We start from the raw sequence: 11,223 nt of genomic DNA on the forward strand, positions 1-11,223 counted from the left end.
ATTTATTTATTTTTAAAGATTTTATTTATTCATTTGAGACACAGAGATACAGAGAGAGAGAGAGAAAGCATGAGCAGGGAGAGAGGCAGAGGCAGAGGGAGAAGCAGGCTCCTCGCTGAGCCAGAAGCCCGACGTGGGGCTCGATCCCAGGACCCTGGGATCATGACCTGAGCTGAAGGCAGACGCTTAACCATCTGAGCCACCCAGGCGCCCCTGAACATTACATTTTAGAGAGATCCAGAATCCTATTTGCATCAAAGAAAGTTTGGTGGAAAAGAAGGACCCATGGCAGGCTTCCGTTTCTCCAGCAAACATCTTTTGAGTGGCAAGGAAGAAAAGATCAAACATGGAAAGGGTGCCATCCCAGCCCAGAAGAACCTTGAGGTTTAGCAGCAACGTTGACTTGTTGGATTTGAGTCAGACGATTTTTACTGAGAACATACTCTGTGCCAGGCACTGGTGTATGAACTTTGGTTAAAAGATGAAAGAGAAAAGCAGTCACTGAAGTTGATGTGCAAGGCTTGACCACGGGCTTCCAGGACAAATTGACCTGTGCGTCATGCATCATAAAGATGCCAATGGAGCGGTCCTATTATTTCTTTAGCTTTTCCCATCCCCGTCATGCCCCATGTCATCTTACCTTGCTGTTCATAACCAGAGTCCTTGAATTTCAGCTTTCCAGTGGAAATCCTACTTCATTCCATTTCCTTAAGAGCAGACAATTGTCTTAGGAGTCAGTTGGGTTGGTAGGTATCGGATGAGGCCCAAGAGGGGTTAGGTGCCCTTCCCCTAAAGAATTGATCTGATTTGTATGAAGAGGAGAAAAAAAAAAATGTGAGGACCTTATGAGAGAAGGTTTCACAAAGCTGGAATGATTCAAGGATGTCACCCTACTGGCCATGCAGAAAAGGCCTTCACCAGCTGTCAGTCTCATGGGAATAATCGTGTGATGCACCACCACCACCCCCCCCCACTAGGGTAGTCATCCCCCCTCTGCTTGGTAGGTCCCCTCTGTAAAGCTCTATGATTTAGAAATGCCTTCCTTCTCTTCAGCTACAGTCAAGCTCACTGTGATCTATCTTCACCCAACCTTGTTCTGTCCTCTAGAACAAAGCTGTCCAATAGAACTTTCAGCAATGATGGAAATGTTCTACGTCAGCACTAACACAAAACCTTTGTGGCTCCCAAGCACTTGAAATGTGGCAAGGTTGACTGAGGAGGTGACTTTTTAACTTTGTTCAGTTTTAATGGGTTTAAATCTAAGTAGCCACCTGCGGCTAGTGGCTACCCTGTTGGGTGACACAGCTCCAACACAACACAAAATAAATCTCTAAATATCTTTAAGGAGTGTCAGGTGGAAGAGACAGAAGACCAGTTGTTGAGTTACTCCCCCAAGTCTTTCAAGATAAATTCCTCCATGCCCTAAATGTGTGCTACCTGGTTTCTCACCCCCTCCAGCCTGCCCACCCTCTCCTGGTGAGACCCCACTATGGCTCCTCCCGTATCACGTGGTCACTGCTCAGCTGAGTGATGCCTGAGATTTAAGGAGAAAGGAGGTGAAGATGGGATGCAGTTCGCTGGAGATCCCGACCTTTGGAGTCAGAAAGTCTCAGTTGCAGATACTCTGTTTATTGCCGTAACTAGTCGTGTAGCCTCAGATGATACCCTTGTCTTCTTGGACTCAGGCTCTGGTTTTACATAATGAAGAGGTTGGCTGGGCAACCTCTGAAGTCCCCTTGCTCTCGTGTTCTCTCGTGTTCTTTCTGAAAGTTCTATAACTAAAAAGAATGAAAAAAATTAGAACTTGTCTTTTAAAAGTAGTTATTAATGCTTCTGAGTTGGTGACTACGGGGAGGTTCGGGGAGATTGGTGCTCTCACAGAGGCAGGGGATCTCCACACCCTTTCCTCGGCCCTTGCCCTGTGCATCTCTTTCATCAGGCTGTTCCTGGGTTATGTCTTTTTGTAATAAACCGGTGATGTAGTATGTAAAAAAAAAAAAAGTAATTATTAATGCCTGGAGCAACAAATATTGGACTAGTTGTTCATGAGAATCATCCTGTCCTCCTGAAGAAACTTAGATAGCAGAGACACAGAAATCCAAAGGGAAATGGGGGCAGGACAAACCCAAGCACCATATTTCTGAGCCCTACGGGTTCAATGTTATCCACTTTTTAAATCAGCTTTTTTTAGACTAAATAACATGAGTCCCTAGCCCCCACCCATGCACCAACATTTTTTATGATTATTAATCACTTTCCTACAATGTGTCATTCAACTTCTAAGCCATCCATTAGGTCGGCAAATGGGAATTGCTTTAATAAGACCCCTCCCCTCCAAAGAACACCTGAGATATCCATTTGAGAATTTGAAAAAATACAAGCAGACTTCCACCTTCAGCCTTCTGGGCCATCTTCAAGGTAAATATAATGACTAGGTGGAGGCAGTCAGAAGACAAGCAAATCCCAAACTCATATGGCTCTGGTTCAATGAACAACTAGAGCCAGTGTTTCCCGAACATTTACTGTGCTCTGGATTCTGTCCTAGGTGCTTCTCCAAGGCCTTGGCTGCCCCATCCCATTGAGTAAGAGCAACAAGTAATAACAATAATAGACTCATGTGTCAGTGCTGGGCTCTGTTTCAAGGGCTTTCCACAATCCTGTGGGATTGGTGCTCTTACTGGCTTGATTTTATGGATAAGGAACCTGAGAGTCGGAGAGGTTAAGTGAGTTGCCCCATGCCACACAACAATAAGTTCTCAAAACCAAGCCCTCGCAGCCCCTACCCTTGTTTATGTGGACTGCGCCCATTGTCCCAGCCCCACAGACTTGCTCCAAAGTTCAAGCAAACTTCCCTCCGCCCCTCCTCAAGCATCATGCCAGAGGAGACAGGATCTACCTCCTGTTGAGGAGGTATAATTTCTGTTTCCCCAAATAAGAGATTAAAGTTTATGGCCTTGGCAATTCTAGAGGGAATGGCCCATAAGCATGAATAATAGAGGCTTTGTCTCTACAACTCCAAATATCCAGCGGCAAAGTGCACAATTTCGACTTTACACTGTTTCCAAATCTCCAGATGGTTGGCAGCATGAATAGAGCTGGGCAGAGCCCAGGCTTCTGGTCATAAAGGCATAGATTTGAATATTGTCTCTGTCTGTCTTACTAGCTATGTGACCTCAAGCTAGTTATTAAACGTTCCCGGACCCCAGTTTCCACTGCTGTATAACTAGAAAAGCAGCTGCATCGCAGGGTTTTTGTGCAGATTTCATGAAATTATACGTAAAGTGCCTGGCGTTCAGGAGGTGTCCAATAAATGCTAGCCCGTTTCCCCTCTTCCCCCACCCTCCCCCTCCTTGTTGCCCCGTGAGGTTCTGCAGCTTTGCTTCCGTTAAGCAATCTGACTTCTAGATGTGCAGCAGTAGGCCTGTGACCGGACAGAGGAAGTATTGCATCAGGCTGGGTGGGGGGAGGCAGGGACACCATCAAGGTCATGCTCTTCCATAGAAGACCTCCTGCGTTCGATTCTTGAGCAATGTTACTGAGAACCCTTGCAGTAACAGTGAATAGCTTTCCTTATGTAGTTAAGCCTCCTACGTCCAGAGTTATATGGAAGTTACCCAATGTTAACTGATGAAAATCAATACGACCTTACACGTCTAGAATAATGTTTCATTTTTCTCCGTCCATGCAGTCAGAACCCTGATAAGGCCAACAAAGTATCCACTGGGAGAGGAAGTAATGGGACTTGGTCGAATACACAAATCAGAATGATTTATAGTCATCATGTTCATGGTTTATCTAAGTCTACAGGAACTGCTAAAGTGCCTAAAAAAGGCAAACATTGCCATCTCTTAGGATGAGGAAGGAGAATTAGAACTTAGGAGTCAGACACCAAAGGGCTTGAATCCCAATTCTTTTATTACTTGCTGAATAACTGGGGCAACTTACTGAATTTTCAGAGCGTAAGGCTCTCTTCACCTGCAATAGGGGGACAGTGCTGGCCCTGGCATCCCAGAGTTGTGACCACAGATGCTCAAACTCAGCTGTGCATCAGAACCCCCTTGAGGGCTTATTAAACCACAGATATTAAACCCACTACTAGCCTTCTCCGACTCGGTACATCTGGGGTCAGGCTGAGAATGTGCATTTCTAACAAGTTCATAGGTGATGCTTTTGCTGCTGGTTCAGGGACTCACTTTGGATGGTTAACCATCAGTCAGATGAAACATGCTCAGTCAGACCATCCAAATCTGTCGTGATGATGTTGACAGTGGTGACGACAATGAGGATGATTTGAGTCATCAGAGCACCTTCTCATGTGCTTTTTTAAAATCATTAGGTGTGGGCAGAAGAAGAAGCTGGTGATCAACAATGGCAACGGAACAGTGGGGGACCGGAAGCCAAGCGGAATCAACGGAGAAGCCAGCAAGTCTCAGGAGATGGTGCACTTGGTGAACAAGGAGCCCTCAGAGACTCCAGATCAGTATATGACAGCCGACGAGACGCGGAACTTGCAGAATGTGGACATGAAGATTGGGGTGTAACACCCACGCCGTGGTGACCTTGGAGAGAAACGGCAGTTGGAGACATAACCATGATAAGGAGCTGGGACACTTCACAGATGCAATGTGCTACTGATTGTTTCATTGGGGATCTTTTTTTAGTATAAAATTTTCTACTCCTTTTTGTTTTTTGCGTTTTATTTTTTAAAGTCAGGTCCAGTTTATAAAAACAGCATTGCTTTCTGAAATGAGGGCCCAAATGATAACCTGCAAGAATTTGACTGCTCCAGTTCCCACCTAGAAGCCTCCACCCCCGAGGGCATGCTCTGGATGGCTTCTAACAAAAGCCACAAATACATCTTCCTGATCCCCGACCTTCCCTCCACTCCCCCTCCCAGGCAACAGCGGCCAGCTAAGGACATGCCCCAGGGCTAAGAGGGATTGGTCCCTGGGAAGATATTTGAATGGGTCCACATCCCTCCCCTCCTCCTGCAGCCCAATCCCTGGGCATTTCTTTCCAGTGGGGTATGGGATCAGAATGTACTGGTTACACATCCCCTTCTACAGACCCCCTGGAAATTTTTCACATGCTTCTGGGAAATACCCAAAAGGTGAAGCTATTTATCTGTAGGAAGCTATTTATCTGTGTTTTTGAAATATTAAACCCTGGAGGTCCTTTGATCAGTATGATTTTTTTTTTTTTTTTTTTTTGGTTACTTTGTCAGAGGCATAAAGGGTTTAAGCTGATTCATAATAAACATCTGTACTTCTTCCACCTTAACCCTTTGTGCTGTGATCCTTCAGTTTTTTTTTCACCAGCAAGGTCTGGTTCCCAAAAACTCATCAGGAAGATGTGAGAAAGCCCTCCTTGAAAGTCCATCTCAGAGCCACTAAGGGCCCCCCACTGTTCAGGCTCACTCAACCAAATCTCAAAGAGAATCAAGGAAGACAGCGCTGTGCTATCTCTGGGGCTCCAGAGCTTTCTCCTGTCCTAGCACCAGAATTGTGAGGGAAGGAACCTCAGCTGCTTTTATGTGAGAATGGCCACCAGTTCTCTGCCCTGAACGGCTGTGAAAAGTCACATTACATTGCATGACCTACCATTTGTGACACCCCATTTATAGACACTGACCCTGCGAAGTGATGTCCAAAAACAATATGGAAGTACCTTTTGACCTCTTGTAATGAAAAGAGAAGCCAAGGGAAATGAAAGAAAGCATAGACAGTAGCAAATTGATTGCCACAGGTTGGGGAAGGGGGAGGCAGCTGTGTAGATCCTATTTGAGTATTTTTATGACTGTATTTGTTTATACTTTAGCAAGCCAGATGTCCCTGACATAGTTGCTACTCAGGGTATGTTAAGTGCCTGGGAAGTCCCTCAGAAGGTTACAGGGCTTTCCACCCTTGGAATCTTAGCACCAGATAGGCAGGTTTATGACCAAATAAGAGAATAATGGCTTTATCCCTTGCTTGGCAAGTCCTCGGTCTTTATTCATTAGTTCAGAAGTCCCATTGGTCCTGGAACTTCCAAAGATGATTTGTAATAGAAGAAATTGAATCTATAAACTAAGGACTCCTATTAAATGAGACTGCTCTCCTTATGCCCCCATAAAAAGTCATCTGTTGCCTAAACTGATAGGTTTAACTGGTGATGTTGCTAAGACCAGAGAGAGAGAGAGAAAGAAGAAGGAGGAGGAAGAGAAGGGGGAGGAGGAAGAAGAAAAGAAAAAGAAGAGGAGGAGGAGGAGAAGAAAATAGGTCCCACATTAGTCAGGGCTGGGCTTATACATGGGGCGATTATGAAGGATCTATTCCACTTTCTGCACTCATTTCCAACTTCTGTTCTCCCCTATCCACCCTCATAACCTCCTCCCAATCATGATCTTTGAAAACTTCCTTCTCTTCTGTGAACTTCATTGGCCAGTTCCAGACCCAGCTGTCTGGTTTTCTTTTTATTTTCAAGCGGAAAGAAAAGAAATGGACATCTAGTCACTCTGTTTCATAGCCACTATGTCCAAGTGCTCCCTGCTTTCCAAGAGCTTTCCTGGTCTGCTGCAGACACGCTCACTCCGGCTCTTTAGCCACTCCAGGATCCAGTTCATGAGGGCTATGCCGGGCTCTATCCCGAGATTTTCTTCAGGGTCATGGATAGTCTTACAAGTCTCACAGCTAGGGATGGTTTTCCTTTTCTAGAGATTTCCAATAAATAGGCTGAGATAGGTGATTGTTTTCTATTTTTAGAATTTAATACGATCTTTACTTTTATTACTGTTGTAGTCCCTCACTTGGATATGCCTCTGTGTTCTCAGATAGGAATGAGAGAGGTCCAGAGCTTCCAGCCTTTGGATGTAATACCCCTCCAATATTGCCCAGAATTCATGGAATAGGATGTATTCTCTCCCATTTGAAATAATGGCATAGAGAGCTTAAGATGCAATTTTTCCTACAATTGTAAATCTTTTGTGTCTCCTGAGGGCTGCCTTTAAATTAGCACTGGGTGAAAATAAAATGGGACAAGAGACTCCTTCATATCAATATTTTGTAGATTCTAGCCTGGCAGAATGGAATTCTCAAGCAGAACCTCTCAAAGTTTTATATTGAGATCATGATGCCAAGAACTGATTCCATAGCCAATGTTCATTCAATACTGGTACAGCAGAGGAGTGGGAGAAAGGAATCTCTGACTTCTCTAGAAATGTCAAGTGTACTTAAGAATAAGAATAACGTGGTCCATTTACCTTTATGTCATAGGTATGCCTTTCTATGAATCACTTATGTTGAGTTTTCAAAGAATAGCTCATTGTTCAGCATGTACAGTAACCATTGTTACTTTGATTTGTCACAGCACACCCTTCCTCTGATTTTTGTATATTTATTGATGGACCAGTAGTAACGAGGAAAGTATGAAATGTATATTGCCCAGTTGAAAGCACTTATTGGAAAATACCAAAATGCCACTATTAAAAAGCTAAAGGAAACAGACTCTGGAGTCTCTGATTTAAAGGGAATGGAAGTCTGGGAGGGGCCGAGCTGCAATGATCTGGCTGGCTGAGTAATTTAGAACCACAAGGTTAAAGTTTGTGAAGTGACTGAAACTTTACACTCATTTTTTCTAAAAAAAAAAAAAAAATCACATGGACTTCTACCACTTGAGGGTCTTCTTTGGGAGAAAGTTTAATTTTATGTAGTAAGTGGTCCACATAGCTCAAACTAAGTAAGATATCTTGAAGTGTTAGTTCTTTAAAAGCTGAGTACTACTCCTGGACTTCCAGGCAAAGAGAGAAGAGTGAACATACTCACCTCCATTCTTTCATGCAGGCCTCTGAAAAGACAATAAAGAGATATTCCAAAAAGGTGTAAACCAAGGGGATCAAAGAGAATGGAAGAAGAGACAATAGGAACAAAAATTTGAAGCTGGAGAGTGACAGTTCATTGGTAACTGAGCAAATCTGGAGAAGCTGAATCTTAAGCCAGCAGTAGGGAAGTTGAGACAGGTCAGTTGCATTTGTGAAGCAGAACCCACACCAAAGGCTGAGAAATTGGTAGCATTAGCTACCTCTGGGATGTGCTGGAGGAGATGGGGATAAAATTAGGAGGATGGCTTTGAAGTCTATTTAAGATGCAGTTAGAACCCCAGATCTCCCTCTTCACTCCAAGTAGCTGAGTGACTGTTCTTTCCCAATCCCAACCAATGACCATTCTCTGAAGAGGGCAAAACAGAGAGTTTCTGAGGGGCAATAAGGCATATCCGGTTGACATTAGAAATATCATACCGAGAAGTGAAAACATGCATAAGGAAAGTTGAGACTCCCTTGCCTTCTCCCCCTAGCTTGGTTTCCAGAATGCCAGCAGCCAAGCATGTATCCGTCAGGCAGAAGTTCAGTCTTTCTGGGGAATCTGATAAGTCTGAGAGAAAACTCTGAAGATACATGAGCATTCCCCCAAGGAAATGGCCCAGCAAAGCAAGCTGCAGTGAAGATCACATCTCAAGCCCTGCCAGGCACACAGGGCTCTTAGCTTCCTGTAGCTCCCTCTTACACATCAGAAGTAGAGATGATTCACAGAGAAAAAAACTTTTAAAAACATCATTAATAACCTCCTTAGGGTAAGAGGAGATCATTTATCAGTGGAACAAGAGCACAATGCTAGCATAAAAAGGAACATTGAGGGAATGCCTACAAAAAAGGAGCTCTTTAAAATTCAAACTCTAGGGGTGCCTGAGTGGCTCAGTCAGTTAAACGTCTATCTTCAGGGTCCTGGAATCGAGCCCTGAGTCAGGCTCCCTGCTCAGCGGGGAGTCTGCTTCTCCCTCTCCCTCCCTCCCTCCCTGCTCATGCTCTCTCTCTCTCAAATAAATAAAATCTTTAAAATAAATAAATAAAAAATAAAATAAAATTTAAACTCGAAAGCACAAAGTAAAAAATAAATTCAATAGAAGGTTTGGAAAATAATGTTGAAGAAATACCCCAGAAAAGAGAGAAAAGACAAAGCAAAGGAAACAGAGGAGAAAAGATAAAAGTAGGGAACCATTCTAGGAAATCTAACATGCGGATAATAGGAGTTGCAGAAAGAGAAAACAGAAAATGAAAAGGAAGGATTCATTCAAGAATAAATCAAGAAGATCTCCCAGAATTGAAGAACACAAATATCTAGGCTAAAAGGACCAAGTGAGTGCTTGGTACAATGGGTGAAAACGGACTCACACTAAAGCACATCATCTTAAAAATTTATCACAGTTGAGGCAAAGAGATTATTCGATAAGCCTCTGGAGAGGGAAGATTGATAATACAGAGGATTAAGAATCAGAATAGAATCAGACTTCTCAACAGCCATATAGAATACCATGAAATGGTACCCTCAAAATTCTGAGAGAAATATTTCCTAGCTAGAACTCAAATTTAGCTAAACCACAAATTAAGAGAAACGGTAGCATGAAGGTGTTTAAATATGCATTGTCTCCAAAACTATCCATCCATTTTCAGACAACTCCCACAGGATGTACTCCATCAAAACAAGGAAGTTACCAAGAAAGAGGAAGGCATGGGACTCAGAGAGCAAAGTAAAGGGAATTCCTGCAATGATGACAAAGGGAGATCCTGGGACGGCAGCTGCATAGTGCTAGGGATCAATCCATCCAAACTGAAGTACTGACAATAAATGAATGGACCTCTAATTAAGAAGAAAATTACATTTTTGGTTCTAGCAGTTAGCTATCTGTGCATTAAAAACCACTCCAAAAATGCAGTAACTTAAAACACAAACATTTATTATTTCTTGGGAGTCTGCCCATTGACTGGGTGCTGCTGCTGATCCAGGCAGAGCTCAGGGGGGCATGATTATACTCACAGATGTGTCTGTGGTTAACAACAGGTCAACTAGAATCTATGATGGCTTCATCAGGCATGGCTGGGAAGATGGGGGGTGGTCTCCTCCTATGTGTCGTCACATGCCCCCAGCTGCCTGATCTAGCCTTGGCGGGGATCCAAGTGATGGTAGTTGCCCACAAGGCTTCTTGGGCCTAGACCCAGAATTGATTCTCTATCATTCCACCATATACTACTGACCAGACAGATCGTAAGGGCAGCTTGGACTTAAAGGGTGGGAAACAGATTTTACCCCTGAATGGGAGGAGCTGCAAAGTCACATTGCAAAAAGTGTGGTTACAAGGAGACCAGTGATTGGGGTCATTAGTGTAATCAATCCGTGACTGTTGGTTGAAAGATGCTTGTGCTTGAGGGCACCTCTCATGTTTACGCTTAAGTACACACACCATCTTGGCCATGTTGGCAAGAGCATTAATTTAGAAAACCGTAAACAACTTCATAAATGCCACGTTTATTGGAAAAGGAAGGAGCAGGGTCCTGTGTGAATCTATGTTCCAGAGATTACCCGATACAGTAGAAAGAGCATGAGCTTCGGAATCAGACAAACCTGGGTTTGAAGACCGACTCTATCACCTAACTGTGCAACCCTGTTCACACATCTTAAATACTTGGAGTCTTAGTTTTCTTATCTGTAAAAAGAAGGACCATGAAAACTCCACGGGGCCACTCTGAGGATTAAATGAGGTAATAGTACCTGACAGGGTCTGGCCTACATCAGGTCCTCAAAAATACTAATTCCTAGGTGAATATCAATTCATCTCCCTTATGCACACAGTAGGCACTTAACTTCTCTCTTCACCATCCCCTCCGGTTTCCAGAACTCTAATCAGCTTTTAAGCTCTTAACTTAGGATGCCTGGAACCGGAATATCTTGGACTCCAAAGCTCTTCGATTTTCACAGAAAGGTTTTTTGCTTCCAAAGCCAGACTAAAGAGCAAGCAGTCCCGGAAGCCTATTAGCTGGCATCCTTTGATGAAATCTTGGCCATTCAAGCTGTGGCTGTGGATTAACCAAAGTTATGGCTCCACCAACAGCTTTGATCAAGATTTCCAGAAAGTTGCCTCACCACCCCCCTCCCCAGGCCAAGCCCCTTCCCCTCCCAGTGCCACCCCTTTACCTTGTCCAGGTGTCATCGACACAGGTCTTACTCTGTCACGTAATTAATTGGCCCATGGGCCTGTCTTTTCCACAAGACAGCAAGCTTGAGGGCAGGATCCGGCTCTGGATCTCCAATGCACAGCAGAAAGCCAAGATCAATAATGTCCTCAACAGTTACCCTCTACAGAGCGCTTGCAGATTCCTGGATTTCACCTTTGAGTTGTTCCTATAACCCATGAAGG

The 11,223-nt window shown here is 43.9% G+C and overlaps 1 protein-coding gene across 11 annotated transcripts in view; it reads left to right on the forward strand.

Annotated features, from left to right (window-relative positions):
• The window catches only part of CD44 (CD44 molecule (Indian blood group)), an 87,283-nt gene extending 79,802 nt beyond the window's left edge, over positions 1-7,481 (forward strand). For all 11 annotated transcript variants that reach the window (XM_035012563.1, XM_035012555.1, XM_035012560.1 and 8 more), the window contains one exon: positions 4,337-7,481. In XM_035012563.1, coding sequence (XP_034868454.1) covers positions 4,337-4,362 — 26 coding nt within the window. In that variant the 3' untranslated portion in view covers positions 4,363-7,481. The remainder of the gene's footprint in view (positions 1-4,336) is intronic.
• The last annotated feature ends 3,742 nt before the right edge of the window (positions 7,482-11,223 follow it).

The sequence above is a fragment of the Mirounga leonina genome, unplaced genomic scaffold, assembly GCF_011800145.1.
Source record: "Mirounga leonina isolate KUSES-001 unplaced genomic scaffold, KU_Mleo_1.0 Mir_166, whole genome shotgun sequence".
NCBI lineage: Eukaryota > Metazoa > Chordata > Mammalia > Carnivora > Phocidae > Mirounga > Mirounga leonina.